The 19,565-nt window shown below is 43.5% G+C and overlaps 1 protein-coding gene across 1 annotated transcript; it reads right to left on the minus strand.

Moving 5' to 3' along the window:
* Window positions 1-403: 403 nt before the first annotated feature.
* kbtbd8 (kelch repeat and BTB (POZ) domain containing 8) lies at window positions 404-11,210 on the minus strand. The gene is made up of 5 exons (XM_080781769.1): window positions 11,184-11,210; window positions 9,299-9,506; window positions 8,016-8,322; window positions 3,993-4,812; window positions 404-3,611 (listed from the first exon to the last, which is right to left on the minus strand). The coding sequence occupies exons 1-5, from the start codon at window positions 11,197-11,199 to the stop codon at window positions 3,139-3,141; spliced, it is 1,824 nt and encodes a 607-aa protein (XP_080637895.1). The 5' UTR covers window positions 11,200-11,210; the 3' UTR covers window positions 404-3,138.
* Window positions 11,211-19,565: the final 8,355 nt, after the last annotated feature.

Here is a 19,565-nt window from a genome sequence, read left to right on the forward strand (position 1 = left end):
ATTTATAAGACTATAATGGAAACAAAACAAGCCCCAAGGGCTTTTTTGTGCATCATTGTACAATCGTACCTCTGTGCTATTTGCAACCTGTTAATAAAGTATTCAATCCAATCAATCAATAACCATTGTGCAAATTTGGGGCATGTAATTGTTAGCCAAAACATCCATAAATCAATAACACCAATGTCGGTCTGTATGTGTATTTTTTTTTTGTCTGTGAGTCCGTATAATGTTTAAACTTTTTTAAGTGGGGGGAAAATGCCTACTTAAAAATTAAAGCACATAAAAACAATTATTCTGACAGTTTTATTTTCAATTTATGTGCAATGTGAATTTCACAGTTGAGCTCAACCACTATATCCCAAACCCACTCCCCCCCCCCCCCCTCCCAAAAAGAAAAGAAAAGAAAGGTAAAACCAGCAAAGTAATAGTGAAGAAAAAAGCAGGAAGAACTCAATGGAATAGCACCCATACAAGAAGCATGACAGCAAGAAATAGCTAGGCATCGATTCGCAGCCGAAGGCCCCACTTATAGTCCGTTGTACAATGGAGTCGCTTGCCAAGAAGCAGCCCTCGTCATACTACGGAATATAAATAAGGTTAAGGCTGCCAACTCTTGTACACAGAAAGCATATTGATTGATTCGTAGCTTGTTGTATGAAATGACTGGTGTTTTGACAGACCTGATGTCGATACCTGTACTGCTTACGTTTCAATGAGATGCAAATATTATAGTATGAAGCAATAATACAAATCTAAATCAAACACTAGTGTGCAGGTAATCATTTTTCCCCAACGGGGCAGAATTAGTCTAAGAAAATTAAATCGTTAAATAAGAGGGAGAGAAAAAAGAAAAAAGCCATGGAAAAGAAATCACATCTATTTTCAAGTTATAAAAGAAACAAAAAAAATAAGTTTAAGAAAAACTGTGCAAGTACAGCAAACCTATATAGTACAGTATATTACACATTATGACCAAAACAAAAAACCCCAAAACAAACATTTTAAATACAGTACTGTGTATCAATAGAAATCCTGAGAGTTGTCCGTTCCTGTTCCCCCAACGGCCGAGTTTTTAGGCATACAGGCGACACGACACCCCCCTTCTTCGACCAAGGAGGCTGTTCTGGACAGTTTATGTGAAAGTCAGCCCAGCTGGAGTTCTTCTCTTTCGTCTATCATGTCCAAAACTCCTTACTGACACTGCCCCATGTTACTCTCCATTTAAGCTCAACTTTTCCCCCCTCCAAAACACGACTATGTGATCGCTATGTTGGTTGTCGAATAAAAGACTGTTTGAGAACACCTTTCACTCAAAAACAATAAAAAAAAGGAGATAAAAGTAAAAGGGTAAACATGTAGTGCAACGATGACACAGGAACCTGCATGAGGAAAATCACTGAAAAAGATGTCGCCGTTCAACAGGGAACGTCACGTCACTCGACCAGTTGTAGGCTATTACTTCTATACAAAGATTGTCAACAAACGAAAAAACAAAAACAAAAGCAGCACCAACAGTTCCTGTTCTCCAAGTAAAGACTAATAATTCATGGCTGTTATTTTAAGATTTAGCACACGAGTTGGACCACCCTCACTCCTTTTAGGTTACTTTTCCCCAAGGAGGGTGCTTGGTAAAGTTTGCAGTTAAAGGACCGCCGAAGTGGAGAGTGACTCAGTGCAACGTTGAGTGAGACTTTGTCGAGATTATAGTCTTCTTCAACGGGACACAGTACGAGATTCTGATGCCCCATGTCTACCCATATAGGCACAATGACATCCCAAGGGATCTGCACTAAAATTACATAATCACCACTCAAGCCTATACAACCACATGACCACACAACCATTATTGGGACCCGTGTGATTTTAACTAGCAGAGACAAGCATCCAAATCTAGATAGAAAACAATTAATGCACTTCTACACAGGTAACATACCCTAAACATAGCCTAATCACAGTTCCACAAGTTATTGCTACCAGAAACTTCTCCAATGTCCAGATCAAATAAAAGCATGGTATCAAATGCTTAGTGTTTTTGGCATTCAAGAGGAAGGCTCTCTCAACACCTTAAGGGTATAATCAGGTGTGAAACATGCTCTGAAAAATAACAAGAGCTTAAATCTGAAATGAAGCTTTTCACACTTGGCCAAATCAAAAGCATTGGCCTGAAACAATGTCCCTTTGCCCCTTCTCAAAATGTCTCTGTAGTTGCTACTGAGGTAAACCTGTTACTTAGTTGGTCTGAACTTCGCACTGAACATTGCCACATATTTGACTGTCTTTATATCTCCAATGTGGAGAGTGAATATTCTAACTTTTCACGTCAAGTTGTCTTGGCATGTGTGACACAAAATGGATAACAACTGAAAGACTGGGAGGCCACAAGCCCCCATGCAATTGTATCTCAAACACAGCTTGAATTTTCTTATTAAAATTAAAAACTTAAAAATTGCTTGAAAACCACACGCAGCGCATTGTGACACACAAGACTGTTCTGTGTGGCGACGCCGTCTTACCTTATATACAAGCTTCAAGATCACTAAAATCTAAATCACGAGCACACCTCAAATTAAAACTCGCTGCGGACAGCTGGGCATAGAATTCAACAAGAAAAAAAAACAAATCCCCTTAATCTGAGCTTGCAACCGACTAATGAGCTACAGTGCCCATCTTACCCGTATGAATATATAGTATATATAGTTTATATATATATATAATTTTCACTTTATGCTGACAATGTAGCATCCATTTGTGGAGGGCACTTAAATCTCACCTAAACCCTTGCATGCTGACCATTTTGTAGAAATCCTCATCTAATATATGCATCTAAAATAAAAATGGAACATGGCTCAACAACAAGCAAACAAGATGATAATTGCACTTATGATTCATTGTACGGTTTTGTAAAACAAGCATCAGTGTAGGTAGCTGGTGCCTTCTGGAAAAAACAAAAATACTGCAATCTTTTAAAAGCACCCCCATTTTTGATCATGTTAAACCGAAGTTTGAACGACTTAAGACTAAACTGATGATGATCCTTGAGGTGCAAAGCCGAGAGAGCACCAGGCGCAAGGCAGGCAGAACGGACCACATTAACTCCCCTCCTAGTCCAAGATTGGGCTCATGAATTGTCACCAACTAGCTACCCGAAAGCACTTTCTGTAGACATTGAGGGTATAATTTGGCGACCACGCACTCAAAATGGCGGCCTAAATCCCAGAGGCGGTCCGGTGTCTCGTAGATCTTTGTCCATACGTCCGCCTCGTCGTCGTACTGATAAAGGGAGTTCTTACGGCTGGTGCGGAACACGTGCTCCTCCACCATGACCTGTGTGGCTCGGACGAACAGGTGCAGCTTGCCCTGCAGAAGCATGGCCTTGATATAAGGGCTGGTGGCCTGGTCAAAGGGCAGGTCTCTCTTGCGGCTCCAGGTGTTCTGCTCGATGTCAAAGACCTCGACGGTGAAGGTGCGCTGGTGGTTCCTGCAGATGCCCGCAATGTAGTAGATGCAGTTTTTATATAAGGCAGCCAGACCCTGGCTCCGGGAGACAGTCATTGGGGCCAGGTGACCCCAATAGTCCTTACGGGGGTCAAAGCAGAAGAAATGTTCACCTGTGGGGGAAAAGTAATTGCCATGATTTAGCGTTATGGACAAACACATCAGACACTACTGTTAACTCATAACCAGTTTGTTAACATTTCTAACCACTTAAGCCCTATTGTATACTTTGTGATATAAAAACAGTGAAAGTAGCCTCCAATAGCAGAGTTACATGCTTTGTGAGCAGCTATTTTAACTTTTTTATGCTGCCTACTATGACGACATGCCCATCATAGGGACTCCAGGTTGGAAGCAGAACTACTGTACAGGTATATTAGCCTGGACATACCTTGGAGGACATAGATGAACTACTGTACAGGTATATTAGCCTGGACATACCTTGGAGGACATAGATGATGAACTACTGTACAGGTACATTAGCCTGGACATACCTTGGAGGACATAGATGCGGTCACGGTATTCCACTGCACTGTGAAACTCCATGGCCACTGGCATGGGGCTGCTTGCTGTCCAGCAGTTGTCCCTGGCGTCATAGCACTCTACCGACTTTAACGCATTCCTCCCATCGCCCTCATACACGCGCCCTCCTAGCGCATAAAGCTTCCCACAACAAAGCACCAGTCTGCACCCAATCCTGGCTCGCAGCATGGGCGCCCGTGGCAGCCATCGGTTCCCAGCATGTTCATATTGCCAAAAATCACTCTCTGCCCGGTGGTCAATAGACACTTCGCTGTTGCTGGGCCTGTAGCCTCCGGCGATAAAGATGTCGTTCTCTGAGGATACCAGGATGCCAACCTCTCGGAGGTCGTTGGGCGGCTTGCAGAGCTTGAACACCTTGCCGGTGGCCGTGTCCAGGCAAGGCACCGTCTGCTTCTTCCCTGAGTGTTTGTGCGCGGCGTCGAAGCAGATGACCATCTCGGAGGCGGTCATGCCGAGCCGCTGGGGGCAACCGTTGGTGCCGTTGAGTCGCGACTTGGCCTCAGTGGGGTCCTTGGACAGGGAGAGGGCGCATGCGAACGGGGGAGGGATGAGATTGAGGAAGGACTCTTCCAGTAAGGGCAGCCGGATGCACTGGGCAAAGACCTCCGGCAGGCAGGCCTCGCGGCTGGGACGGTCGTGCTCCAGCCAGAGGACGATGCTCTCGTACACGTGCTCCTCCTTCTCCACGTTCAGGTCGTCGTTGTTCAGAATACTGACCAGCTGCTCCTTGGTCATCTGGAGGAACTCCTGCTCAAGTGACACGCACAAGAACTACAAAGAGACAATGACAATGACAGCCCAGTTTATTCTCGGTCGTATAGGGCCTATATGACGGAGAATAAACTGGCCTATACTATAGGCAATCTACAAGTTCTCAACGCCTTGATCAGCAATGCTTTGTGAGCTTGTAGACATGCAACAGTGACGCCGTTATGCGTAATAATGAATTATGCATGAATTACGCATAATACATTATGCGTAATAATGAGATGTGTTATTGTGTTGCATGTCTTGGAGAAGCTGGGTTAATAATTTTTATTTGATAAAAATAGCCCATGTCAATTGAGTTCAGTTCCTGATAATTACTGTCAGCCCAGTCATTATTCACAATATTAAGTGGAAAACAACTTGTTTACAGTTGTATGCCACCACAGCTCCTTTGGTCCATTGTCTTCATCACAAATGTATGTTTCACTAGGCAGTCTGTCATGGCATATCACTTTCTTAAATAAGGCTTTGATTACATATTCTGATCAATCATCTAATGCCTTAGAAAAGATTGGTCCGAGACAGAGGCCAAACTTACTTGCCGAAACCCTGCAGTACACTACTAGACGGATCATAATATATTCATAAAACTGATATTTTTCAGACTGCTCAGCATCTCAGGGTTCTCAGCAACTTGTCATTGATCGCTCTTTCGAAACCGTTGCACAGCAATTGATTCCATTCTATAGCAGCAGGGTACAAAAAGTTGTTTTTCCCTCACGCATTCTTAAAACAGTTGACAAATGGGTTTCACTGGCTGTAGTGTAGTATCCTAAACAAAAATACAATAATATTGTCATGGTCAGTATTTGGAATCACTAATTGTTTCGAGGATAAGACCCAACTTCAACGGCCCTGACTCCGTTTCAGTACACTCAGGTGCCGCAGCCAGGCGTGAAGTACCTGCCCAATCAAATGATCGGAATCGGATCGGGAGCAAAAAAAACGTGATCGGGACATCCCTAATTACGGTAGTCCCCAGTTTTCAGAAGGTGAAAAACTGGGAATAAGTTAATTTATAAACAGCTGACTGGCTGTGTCCGGGGGAGGGAGACTGAGATTACACATAAAATAAGAAACGGTGTTGGGCTGGAGGAGTGGGACGAAGGCCTACTCACTGGCCGGTGAGGCAGTGGGATACAACAGCAGTGACAACACAGAAATGTGTGGGGAGGAATTCATTGTAACGACTACATTTGTGAGAAAATAATAATTAATAACAAATAATTGGCTACTTTGAATTAGAAAAAAGATACCGGTAATAACATATTAAGAAAACAATATGTTGACAATAATTTCAAACTGTTGCATACAGGTAATGAACAGGTTATCAAGTAAATTCCAAAAATGGTCAATTATCATGTTACAAGTAGGCTTGGGCAATATACCGTTTACCGCAATATTTGAAATCAATATCGGTAATATCGCGGAGTAGATAAATAATACCGAATACCGTCATAATACTAATATCGTAATTTTACATATAAATATGGACGTTTTAATAAACACAACGTCTGTGTGATGAATTTACGAGTATTTTATTTTAAACAACTATAATTTGCCTAATAACTTAGTGTCCATGCATTGACTGGCACTGACGCTGAGTTACGGCGACGAGGCGAGAGCAGCATTGTCGGACCGCCTCCGCCCAGGAAAGCAAACAAAACATGGCGCCGGTGAGAATAACAAGTCCTAGCAAGTTAGTTCGTAAAAAAACATCTGGAAATACTGCTGTTTAGCAGCATTTCGGGTTCAGCCAAATGAAAAAGGCCGATAATCGATAATACCGATAATCGCGATATTATTCACGGCATCAATAGATATAAAAAAATCAATATCGCCCAAGCCTAGTTACAAGAGTTCCAAAGAACCAGGTGAACCAATGCTGAAAGCAGTCTTTCGCAGATCAGATCTGGCACGAGGAACCTGAAGGACTAGCCATTCACTAGAGCGAGTTAAAATTCAACTACAGTTCTGATGCAACATGGATGCAATGCATGAGGGTACGTTTCCGACCAGGGCTTTGTAAATGAAAAGGTATTAATAATGATTGTGTCTCTCAGTCAGAGAGGACCAGTCCACATTATCATACAGGACACGGTGATGAGCATTGTAGTCGTCAATAATAAACCTCAGAGCTGAGTGGTAAACGGATCTGTGCCATAGATTGGAATACGATTTGTTTTAGGAAGTCTGAACACAAAGTCACATGGAATCCGATTTTTACAAATACGACTTGAGACACATTCAGGTTGTTTCAAATCTGATTTCTTAAGATGCGGCTCAGTCTGAACGCAGTAACCTGATCTAACCACCACCCAAGTTGCTTTTCAAACTGTCCAAAATGTCACTTGCAGCATGATCCAAGCGCCACTGTTGTCATTACAGAGCGCAAGGATGTAATGAAAATAGTTCATCATGTGTGCTACGGCGTAGAGGGCAAGCTGGGATGTCCATTTTCCACCATTATCATGCATGCATGTATTTGTTTTGATTGTTGTCGCTTCTATTGATCCGACTGTCAATAGACCGACAAGTTGACAACCTACCTCAAACCCTAACCTAAGCCGATTCTTAGACGCGAGCACGGGAGCAGCACATGTTCGACCTCATGTCCGACCGCTGTTTCCACATGTCAGTCCATTGGTGCGTCTAATCTGCGTGTGCATCCCAACGTAACCAACTACCGCCTACATCATGACGCCTACGTCGTTATCACGGTAATCAAAGCAGATATGTCGACGCAGGGCGACTTTGCGTTGACGTTGTTAAAATCAGTCTGAATACACAGATTTGTTACAGATCTGATCACTTGCACATGCAGTGTGACCAGTCTGGCCAAAATATTTGAGAAATAATTCGATTTGACTGCAGTCTAAATGAGACCTAAGAGAGCTAAGCTCCACTGTGAAGGCAGCTGCATGATATAGATTATATCCCCACTGTCCAACAGAGCAGGGGGAAACTAGTTTTACTTCTATCAAGATCATGAAGTTAAGTTTGTCATCAAGCCATATATTTGTATTCTTTTCTATCCAGTCAGAGGTACAATATACAAAATAATAAAATAAAACATTTTACAACAATTCTACGGATATGTGAAGCAAAGACAAACGGTAGATACAGAGATTCCTGGAATTTACAGACGTATTGTACTTAGAAGCCACCTCTATACACACACAGTACCTTCAACATTTTCAACTGACCTTCTTGCGGATGTAGTCCTGCGAGCGCTCCCTCAGCTCCTGGTGCCCGTAGGCGTCGGCGAACATGTAGACCCCGATGCAGTTCTGGGGGTCCAGGCGGCTGATCATGAACTGGGCACACTGGTCCTGCAGGGCGGGGATCTGGAAGATGCTGGCCGCCGTGAACAGGGCCTGGACGTTGGACTCCGAGAGAGTGACCCTGGACGTGTACGCGTAGTCCAGGACCAGGTGCATGGACTCTGACTCCACGCCCACGATCCGGACCTCGCGCTGGCTGCTCTCCGTAAGGCCGCTAGTGAACATGGACCTGGCGGTGGTGGGCGTGGGGGTGAGAACAGTACATTTCAATATTTCGTTTTTCCTTTTTTTTTACCAAATAAAACCGAGAAAGCATGTCGTGTTTTCACCGTAAAAGGCAGAGCTTTAATAAATATATATATATATATATATATATATATATATATATATATATATATATATATATATCCCCTCTTGGCTGAATTAGGTGAAATGTTGACACATGAGTAAATGAGTTCACTTCAGTTGGTTGCTCAAATGCAATATCATAAGTGCAGTACAGCAGTTGTCAGAGATCATACCTATAGCAGCAATCAGACTACAGATATCGCAAATAAATGCTGATTATATGAAGCTCAAAAGCCTTAAAAATCAATCTTTCTACAAACGCAGAAAGACAAAGACAAAGGCTAATAAAGTAGTGATTCCCAATCGTTTTTCATTTCAAAAGATCCCCAGTTTGATAATGCATTAGGGTAGGCCACTGGATATCAACCTGTGGGTCAGGACCCCCAGGGTGTCCCCACATGATCTTAGGGAGGTGGGGTCCCCAGATGACATTAAAGTGACTTTTAATACTCCCAAAAAAGAAATTAGATGAAGACCAGGCATTAGTGCATCATAAGTAATCAACACAGAAATGCATACTATAAAAACTGGTAAAACATTGGCCAAATAATAAGAAATTGTACAACAAACTCTACAAGCGATTTATTGGCTCTTGAAAATGTAGTAATATAAGGCAGTGCTTTAATTCGTACAGCATGAATACACCCGACAAGTGTGTGCAAGTGGTGCATTTGTATGTGGGGACTACAGATGGAAATTAGCTTCTAGCTATAAATCGGCCATTTGTACATGCAATGTATATTGATTGAAAAAAAATGTTCATTAATGTGCTCTATGCTGGAAATAGATATTATAGAGACAGAGATTCCAAGAATGTAATAGACAATATACAAATTCAAAAAGCCAGCATTTCCTACCTAAAATATGGGCTGATTGCAGCGAGGACGTTTCGGTGACAAGAGAAGGTCTTGCCATGGTCCACTTCTACTACGATGTCCGTGAGCTGTGCTTCGTCATACAAGGCTTTGAGCTGCTGAAGGATGTTACAGGCATGAACAGCGTCTACCCCGCTGTAGTTGCTGCTTGGAGGCGTCCCATTCTGTACTTGTAACAGCTTCCCTACCTCTGAAATAAAACGTTTTAAAGAGGGGAAGACGACAAACGTTTATGAGAGAGCATAGGCATGCACAAAGTTAATGTTCACCTGTAGAAGACAAATACTAATATATTTGTTGTTGAAATGTATTATATGTTGATTAATTAAATACATAGGACCACAATGGAAAAAAGTCACCACCAGGCCTGTTTTGTGTTATCCTTTTAGCCTAAATGTCTTGACAGTGGCTGCACCCCCTGACGTTTAAAATTGTGTCTAATAAAGTATTATTTGAGTAGTCCATCAAGATGTTAACAAATGTCAAACTGTTGTAGATCATAGCCAGAACATAAGCAATAAATGTTCCAAATAAAATCCTGTTCCCTTTTAAAAAAAACACTGTTGGGACAATAAGTTAACACATTTAAGACAAAATAAATGCTCTCCTTAATTGTTAATACTAAAATCTAAGTTTCATAGTTGTTGACATGCAACTTATTGGTACAGTTAGAGGGACACCCAAGAAATACAAACGTTAATTGATTTCAACTGCCTCGCACGTCCTGTGTTGTTGTGCAACAATCCAAAGTAGTTTTGACGGAACAAAGACTTGACTGGATCAACAACTTGTCCAACCGTTTAACGGTGGTTAACGACGAGGAGAAAACAAAACAACCACAGACCACAAGTGTCCTCTTCTAAGCTGTCAGGTTCATATGAATGTTGGAAGGGAAAGTCCATTCATCCATGTCTTCACACGGAGTTGTACCGTTTCATTCAATCAAGCCCAATCTTTGTGTGACAGGGAACATTTTATAGCCGAAAATAGCAGATAAGAGACCACAAGAACGCCTCGCCCTCGCAATTTTCGGACAGTTGGTGTAGAGGGAAAAGGACTTTAACTATCATAACTACAGAACCAACGGTCAAGTTGACTAAATATTGAGTGTTGTAAAAAAAGGTTAGCCATCTGAAAAGACATTAGCATGATTCAAACTATGTATGAAATCTATGAAAAAAGTTGAATCTGCAATTGTATGCAATGTGTAGTGGGGGTCCCCGCGTCATCTCCCTGTCAGCTAAGGGGTCAATGGGCTGAAAGACCCCTGGTTTCAATAATCACAGACAGACCCAACTAGTGGACAGTTGGTGTTAGTTAGCTGTGTCGTGTACTTAGCAGCAGTTAGCAGGAGGCTATCTCTACCCCACAGCTAACGACAACGAAGCTTTTCTCTTTGACACACACACACAATGTCCCGGCAGCACACAAAGTGAGTACACAACAAGCACGGCAAAACGAAAAAAAAAAACAATGCTGGGGAGGGGGTTAAAGACAACATAAAACAACCGAAAGCTGAACGTGCCAACCAAAAAATATAGACCGATAATTCCCCGAGTCAAAGAAACCTACAACCCCCCATGAAAACAAGGTCCTCCTAAACAAGTGTTTACACAATCAGCTGTGGTTTAGCTACCTAGCTAAGCGTTAGCCACATAGCCAAGAGGCTAACGCTGGCCAAACACTTTTTTAAAGAGGAATATAAACTTCTTTTTTTACACACTAACACGCAGCCCCCGCCGTGACGCCTTCCACCGGCCACGCTCGTCTAACAACCTGTCACGCGTGGAATCGCGTACAAAACGGCAAGTTTAAGTCGCGTGCTTTAAGTTTGATTAGCAAACAAAACAATGAAGATTTTGCAAACCTCCACTGGCAGCCATTCTCCCCTGTCTGTCTGTCTGAGAGCCAGGCAGGCAGAACCAGAGGGGGACGTCAGATGTACTACAGAGCCCCGGAAACAAGACACAGCCAATCAGCGCAGAGGCAAAGATCTCGCCAGCCAATCACAGCCCCCACTTGTCTGAATTAGGTGAAAATGTTGACACATGGGTAAATGAGTTCACTTCTTTCAGTTGGTAGCTCAAACCCAATTTCATAAGTGCAGCAGTTGTCAGAGATGATAAGAAGAACCTATAGCAGCAATCAGACTGCAGATATCGCAAATAAATGCAGATTATATGAAGCTCAAAAGCCCTATACAAATCTCTATCTCACTACAAACAAGGACCTTAAACCAAAGCAAAGGCTAATAAAGCAGTGATTCTCAACCTTTTTTTTTCATTTCAAAGGATCTCCAGTTTGATATGCATTGATTAGGGCACAGAGGCACAGAGCCCTTCTTGGCACTCCAATCTACAGTGGAAAATCCTCAGTGTTTATCTAACTCTCAGAGGTACAGACATAAAGGTCCATTGGACCTAACTGTGGCCCGGGCCCAGACTCATCACAAGACTATGAAAGAAGACGGTCGGCCCACGGGCCAGGCAGGCGCTATTGACATGCATCAAATGGTAACTGGTCCTACCCTGGTTAATAAGCATTATATGGCTTAACACAATATAATTGCCCTTTGGCTTTATAACTAAAATATAAAATTAAAAGCAGCTTATATATACTAGAGGTTCGGGCGGCTATGCGGCCCTCACCCCTAGTGCCACGTGTCGACAATCAGAAGAAGGAAATTGCGGGATTTTACAACCGTCCACTTCCTGTTTCAGCTCAGTTTTAAAACCCTTTATTCTGCCCTTCACATCTAGTAGCAGATGGCCACACATCGTAGACACACGCACACCCAGGGTAATTACTAGTATGTGCACTGTACTGTAGTTTATGTAACAGGGTATCTGAATAGTCAAGTCAGATTTAACTTTTTAAATAGATTATATTTAATAGTGTGAGCTTGTAGATATGTCGAAGCTGCATAGTGTTGGCAAGTGTGGTCATTATAAAGTGTTTGTCAACCACTGCTGTAAAACAACATTGGACAATAAAGTTTGACAGTCCAGTTGACAGCCAAGTTGCTTATATTAACCTGATGGCTTGTGCTTGCTGTAAGCACAAAATCTGGCAACCCAGGCTAAAGTATCTGGTTTCATACGCCTGCTTGCTTGTTTATGTGAAATCTGGCAACCCTGTTTGTTTTGGTTGATCCTAGTCACATGAAGGCAGCAGGCAATCATATCCTGACCTGCTGCCATCATGAATAATATTTTGCGCAATTAGCTGTGCAATAACATGTGGGTATGTGTGTCATTTTAACAAATACTGTAGCCTACACAGTATTGAAAAAAACAATTATTCCGTATAATAATAATAATACTAATAATAATAATAATAACTGATGATCATGTTTTAGGGTGTAATAAATCGATTGGCATATATGCATGCACACAAACAAAGATTGTGTAAGTTAAACAGGCTATAGTCACTGTGTGAGGATAACTAAATTGGGTCTGTGACTGTGGGGGCACAGACATACAGTCTGACATAGGCCTACAATAGGGCAGGATACACATGTGCACGATAAATAAACAATGTCCTTATATCCAGAGTTATTAAGTTATCATATTTGGATTTAACCAGAAATCACTCACAGTGAGTGACAGACTTCAACCCTTGTCAGTCACTTGGCATAATAACAGCACAGCTGAGCATGCATGCATGCAAACAACATCTTCCTCCAGTTGAGTTGTAGTGTCTCCAAATGGGCCCTTCCCCCAATGTTAACAAACAGTCACAACACCAAACTCAGAGGGGGACCCTCTCTCTGTGTGTGTGTGTGTGTGTGTGTGTGTGTGTGTGTGTGTGTGTGTGTGTGTGTGTGTGTGTGTGTGTGTGTGCGTGTGCGTGCATGTGCGTGTGCGTGCATGGGTGCGAGAGGTGTCACGTGACAGTAAGCAGCCAATCACAGGGCTCATTGTGTCAACATATGTTCTCTGGGATAATGTATAGATTTGTGTGACTTTAGGAAACAATCTGCAGGAATCGTAGCAAAACGTGGGTGAAGAATAGAATAAACACCAGTAAGACGGTCAGAACAGGTCAGCTCCATATATGGAGATCTAAGGGTTTGAGGTCAGATGTAGAGTTGCTGGCCGGCTCCAGATCGAAGTGATGATCCAGTCTTCTCCATGTATGGTTATCCAGGGTTAGATGAGGTCAGTGTCATGATCTTCATATATGGTGATGGCCATATATGGTGGCATGACGTGTTACGAGGCGTGATGTCACAAGGCGTGACCATATATGGAGACGTGATGTCACAAGGTGTGACCATATATAGAGGCGTGATGTCACAAGGCGTGACCATAATTTATATGGAGGCGTGAGTAACACACAGACATGCAGGTTCCATCCATCCATCCATCTTCAACCGCTTATCCGTAGTCGGGTCACGGGGGCAACAGCTCCACCAGGAACTTCCCTCTCCAGAGCAAAATTAGTGACTTCCTCCTGGGGGATTCCGAGACGTTCCAAGGCCAGTGAGTCGACTTCCAACTGCGCCCTGATCTGCCCCGGGGTCTCCTCCCAGTGGGACGTGCGTCGAGGACCTCCCTAGGGAGGCGCACGTGAGGCATCCTAACCAGATGCCCGAACCACCTCAGCTGACTCCTTTCCAGGCGAAGGAGCAGCGGTTCTTCTCCGAGTCTCTCTCGTGTGACTGAACTTCTCACCCTATCTCTAAGGGAGATGCCAGCCACCTGAAGAAAACTCATTTCGGCCGCTTGTATTCGCGACCTTATTCTTTCGGTCATGACCGTCATGACCCACACTTGACCATAGGTGAGAGTAGGAACGTAGATTGCTCGGTAGACAGAGAGCTTTGCCTTCTGGCTCAACTCTCTTTTTGTCACAACAGTGCGGTACAGCGACATGCAGGTTTTCATAGTAAATGCGACCTATGGTCGTAACTATGGCAGAAACAATGCCTATAAGTTGTGTCATGATCCAAGAAAATGTTGATCGTATGACCTATATGCAAGATTTACAGGCACCCCACAAACAGAGTCCAACCTAATGGACAAACAAGCAGACGTTAATAGAGACAGGACTGGCCAGCTGCTCTGTGTGAGTGGTCCGTGAATAAAATCGGGACGGGCGTGTTTCAAACACAAGATCGAGTTCACGCGCCTTTGGCACGCTCATATCTACCTTAGAAAAACAAACAAAAGAAACTCGGATTCCCATCATGCACCTGTAACCCAACATGCCTTGCAGTGCGCAGACGTGCGTGTCACGTGATCGGCCATGGGAAGAAGAAAAACAAAGGTTTCTGGCCCCTTTTAAAAGGCTGTTTTGTTAGAATGTACAGTAGAATGCGGACGTGCTGGGATAATTTCTGAAGTTATGCTGTGTCGAGTACCAGTTACTATAGGTTAACATAAACCCTTCTGAAGAGAAATTCTGTTTTAAAATTAGAGGGGCAAGGATTAGGAAAATACTGGCATGCAGTGCACATGCAGTGAGTAATGATGTATTTGAGACACGGAAGCTGAAAGCGCAGCACAGAAAGTGGAAACTGCAGAAGCTCGGTTGAGAATCCAGAGGTGGGCCTGGGCCGTGGCTCAGCAGTCCAGGCACCTTTGCCGGTAGCCCAAGTCTGGCAGTGTGCCGTGGGTTCGACTCCCAATCCCGACGGCCCTTACTGCATGTCACTCCCCCATCTCTCTCCCCCATTTCCTCTCAGCCTACTGTCTGTCCCTCTATAAAAAATATAAAATAAAGGGCAGAGGCGTAAACGGCACCTCTGCATGCGTACGTCACGGTCTATCTATGACTTGGCCTCAGGATTGTGAACATCACGGAGCGAACGGTGCGAACAGGCGAAAGTTAGGGAATTGTCATGTAGGATGGTCAAAACTCGGCCACCAAACATGGCTTTTGTGGTGTGTCCTGGGTCCTGGCAATCACCTGGCTGTCTTCCATCCTGCAATTACCTGGGTGGCTACTTATTATAACTTATACCTGGCTGTGACAGCTCACAGTGCTCAGTGATATTTTCCAGCTAGTGCACACACTGGTGCAGCTAGTACTAGGTCAGCAGTGGTTCCCAAAGTGGGATCCTGACATGTCTCCTGACATCTCCAACATGTGCTGCAACCTGCGATCTAATGCTGCCAAGAGGAATAGGCTAATTGCTGTTTACTGAGCGATATGATTGCATTGTAATTTCAGTGTATTAACATCCTGTAATTTAATATCTCTGTTGCTCTTAATTAGAATTTATATACTAATGCATTTGCTAGATTAATTTGCTTGCTCGATAAGCTATTGTCTATCCATGCAAAATATGTTAATTTAACATCCAATTGATTAAAAGGCGCTGTGAGTGATCTTTTTTTAAACAAAATAAATATTTAAAAATTAAAACTCTATATTGTAATGGTAATCATTTGCTATACTGTTTGTTCAGTAACAGGAGTCTCCCCATTTCCAGCTCTCTAGTAAACATTTCCAATTTTACTTGTTTAACCTGCGTCTGGAATTAATTCTCTCCACTGATTAGATAAAATTGGTATTCTGACCTGAAAATGTATTTTGAGGTGGGGAGACCTGTTTCTGAATCTATAGCAATCATTATTTAAACAAAATCACAAAAACACTTTAAACTGTTGGTTAAATAATTGCTTAATATTTAATTTTAATAGGGCCATTTAGGAGGGCCATTATAGTCCACCACTCCTGAATGCAGTGCCTGGTACTGGGAGTCTGGTGCAACGCACAGGTCCTGGGCCTGGTGAGAGCAGGAGTGGAGGGGCATAGGAGACGTAGGAGGGGCCACCCACAAAGCCTAGTCCTTCCATGCGCCAGATTTTGGTTCTCCCAGTACCGGCAGAGTAGTTCCGGAGCAACGGAATGTGTGGCCTTGCTCATTCCCTGATGGACTGATCAATAGCTACTGGGACGTAAATCGGGATTTGATCAACCCCAGCTGGGTCGCCTGAGTGAGGGGTATGATGTTCAAAGACCCGAAACCCCATTGACCTCACTGAAGATACGTCCCAGGTGCATCCATGCGATGTATTTTTAGTTATGTTGTAATATCTTCCTTTACAACATAACAGTATTGTGTTCTAATGTAATGTTAAAGATGAGATGATTCAATATGCAATAATATTCTTACAAAAGGTATCGACAATGATCAAACAACAAAATGATCTGTGGCACGGGTCAGATACGTCTGTCCGCATGCCCACTTGGATTATTCTCCTATAGCATTTCATACAGGCAGGCAGAAAGTTGTAATCCCAACGATAGCGGCGTGCGTGACCACGTGTTGTGCTATTATCGGCTCTGTGCAGACCCGAATTGCCCTCTAACACCGCATAATACTGTAAAATGACAGAAAGAAAGTCAAAATAAAAATACAACCACAATCCAAGCAATCGATTTCACTTCTTTTCCAATTTCTTCCCATTCAGCCACAGTGCGGGCTGTGAAATTGGGCCTAGCCTGCAGCAGGATGAGAGAAAAAGGCTTCCTGGCAGCATTGTTATTTGATGATTGCTCTGGTTTACCCCTCTGCAGATGCCCCCCCCCCCCCTTTGATACATTGAAACTGATCACCTGATATCCACACTTTGCTGCTTTTTCTCCCACAGCCACTGTGGCACTGAAATGTCTGGTCACAGCACTATGAGAGAGATTTATTATTCCAGTGAACGTTCACAATGTAATACTGTTTCAGCTTGAAAAACTGCAAGAAAGTGCTGCGGCCACCGAAATGAGGAGAAATGTGGCCCGCGAGTGCATGAATAGATGGGATTGTCTTTGCTGCTTATCTGCAGATTGAGATCAGAAATTGCCGTGCTATTTTTTGCCTCACATGAAAATCTGCCCGTTGTTCAGATCAAAGTGTGGTTAATCTGTGTATATACCCTCATGCTTTATTGTTCACAGAAATGCAGACCATTCATAATTCAGGGTATTTTAAAGAGCTGAATATTATAGCTGAATATTTTATAACCCCCGATGGTGCCTAATAACTCAAAAGAATTACAAAATCTCATGAAACAAGATGATAAATTGTTCATCCGTATGCACACAAACGTGTGCATGTGTGAGTGTGTGAGTGCGTGTGAGCATGATTGTATGTTGTGAAGATACCTGCCGACAATATGTACACAGTGGTGTAAAGTAAGGACATTTACTCAAGTACTGTACAATTTCGAGGCATTTGTACTTTACTCGAGTATTTCCAATTTCCTGTACTTTTACTTTTTACTCCACTAGTACATCACAGAGGCCAATATTGTACTTTTACTCCACTACAATTACACATAGGTTACATCACCCACTTCAGCCCTGCAGTATATACATTTTACAGATTTGTATACATTTTGAAAACTTGTGAAATGGGACATTGATTCTACATAATGAGTATTTTCTACTTTTGGTACTTCAAGTACATGTTTTGATAGCAATACCTTTCACGTTTACTCAAGTCAATTTTGAATTTCAGATTTCTAGTATTATTCGACATTGCGGTACTAATTTCCCACCACTGTACACACAGCATACACCCCTCAAGAAAGGAAGAATTGCATCAATGGTCCCATCATGTCCCACTCATTTCCTTTAAAAAGGAGCCCATTCCGTTGTTGTTGTGAGCCAACGATCTCCTGTGGTCTCTCCTCCTGGGCACATGAGACAGAGACACTGTAAGGTGGAGGAGGAGGGAGGAGAGGGTGGAGGAGGAGGGAGGAGGGGGTAATTGGAGGAGCCTCAGGTTGGCAGCGATTCAATTGCAGAGCAGATGATGAGAGGAGGAAGATGCTGCGGACGAGGTGCGGCGCGCGAGGGAGAGGAGGAGGAGGAGGAGGAGGAGGAGGGTAATTGTGGTTTAAATGTGTGTTTTTGTCAGAGATGGAGGTAATGGGTTATTATATGCCTCCGGGGACCTGTGGAGGAATGCCTGCAGATGTTGTGAAGGGTTTTCTGCAATGCTCTTCAGCGCCTCCCGGGAGGAGACAAATAGGAGGAGCACCACGGGGAGGCCGCGGTAAATAAAGACCTGACGCTCCCCGCGTCATGTTAAAAAGCCTCTCTCTCTCCAACCTCTCTCTCTCTCTCTTGTTCTCTCTCTCCCCCTTCCAAGGAGCATATCAAACAGCCCGACGGCAGATGCTCTGGGTGGGCCGACACAGGAGCACCCGGATTTCCACATGCACAACAAGACCACAAACCGCTGACAAGGATCTTTTGTTGTGTACAAAGCACGATAACTTTGGATGGATTTGGATGCTTTTCCGGCATCGTTGTTGTGTGTGGCTTATTGTCAACAGGGTACGGGAAAAGCCTTCCCAAAAACACTTGCCAAGAAAGAAAGCGTCCTTTGAATGCTGCTGCGTTTGTGTCTAATTGATTTATTGTGGAAGCTAACAAAGGGAAAAGTTGGGAAGGAATGAGTTATGCATTGACCTTTACAATGCGATGATCCAGTCTGTCATAGAGGACCACCCAAGACTTTAGTCATTTGAGAAAATATATGAGATGTATGAGACATAAATAGCTGTGTTGGATAATGCCCAAATATATTGTGAAGGCTGTTGGACTTAGGTGCGGTTTCATCCTGCTATTCATACATCTTTGAGTTCTGCACAGTGGTTGGCCAGGAATCGCTGCATTCGGAGGTTGCCTTTAACTTCGGGAACAATTCAGTGGGCCATGCAGGTACAGTGGGCCATGCAGGTGCCCGTGCATGCATCGCCATGCCCTTCAAGTTGTAAAAGCAAACAAATAAGGCTGCGCTAACTCCCCACTGTGAGGTCGAGTCATTTGTTCCACTTGTCCGGCTGATGGATTTGGTTTTATAAAAATTTGCCTTTTTTTAGACCCACTCTAATTAGCGAAAGGAGGGGGATAAAAAAACCAAGAAATGCACCTTGCATTGCATTTTGTCCAATTGGACTACGCTCTTCCTAGCCTTGTTTTGTCTCCTTCCACGATTGTCCTCCACTCGTCTTCTTCACAGGCCTGTGGATTTCAGGGCATCACTGAGCTACCCCCTCTCTCTCTCTCTCTGCCTCCAACTCTCTCTCTCTCTCTCTCTCTCTCTCTCTCTCTCTCTCTCTCTCTCTCTCTGTGTGTGTCTGGGGCGAGCCAGAGCAGCTGGGAGGGGGGTGGTACACACCCAGCTGTGAGGTCTGGGACTCTAATAGCAGAATCGGATTAGAGGACTCCCCCTGGTGTGTGCCACCATGCAGCCGTGTGTGAAAGCTTTGCCCGTCATCAATATTGAGGTGGC

The sequence above is a fragment of the Protomyctophum bolini genome (assembly GCF_963924005.1).
Source record: "Protomyctophum bolini genome assembly, chromosome: 2".
Lineage (NCBI taxonomy): Eukaryota > Metazoa > Chordata > Actinopteri > Myctophiformes > Myctophidae > Protomyctophum > Protomyctophum bolini.

What these genes read in the sequence shown, in the direction of transcription:
- kbtbd8 (XM_080781769.1), bottom strand. An exon ending in GCAATCAGCCCATATTTTAG is followed by an intron (nt 8,323 to 9,298) that starts GTAGGAAATGCT and finishes CACCACCGCCAG; the next exon opens with GTCCATGTTCACTAGCGGCC. An exon ending in CCGCATCTATGTCCTCCAAG is followed by an intron (nt 3,612 to 3,992) that starts GTATGTCCAGGC and finishes TTTCCCCCACAG; the next exon opens with GTGAACATTTCTTCTGCTTT.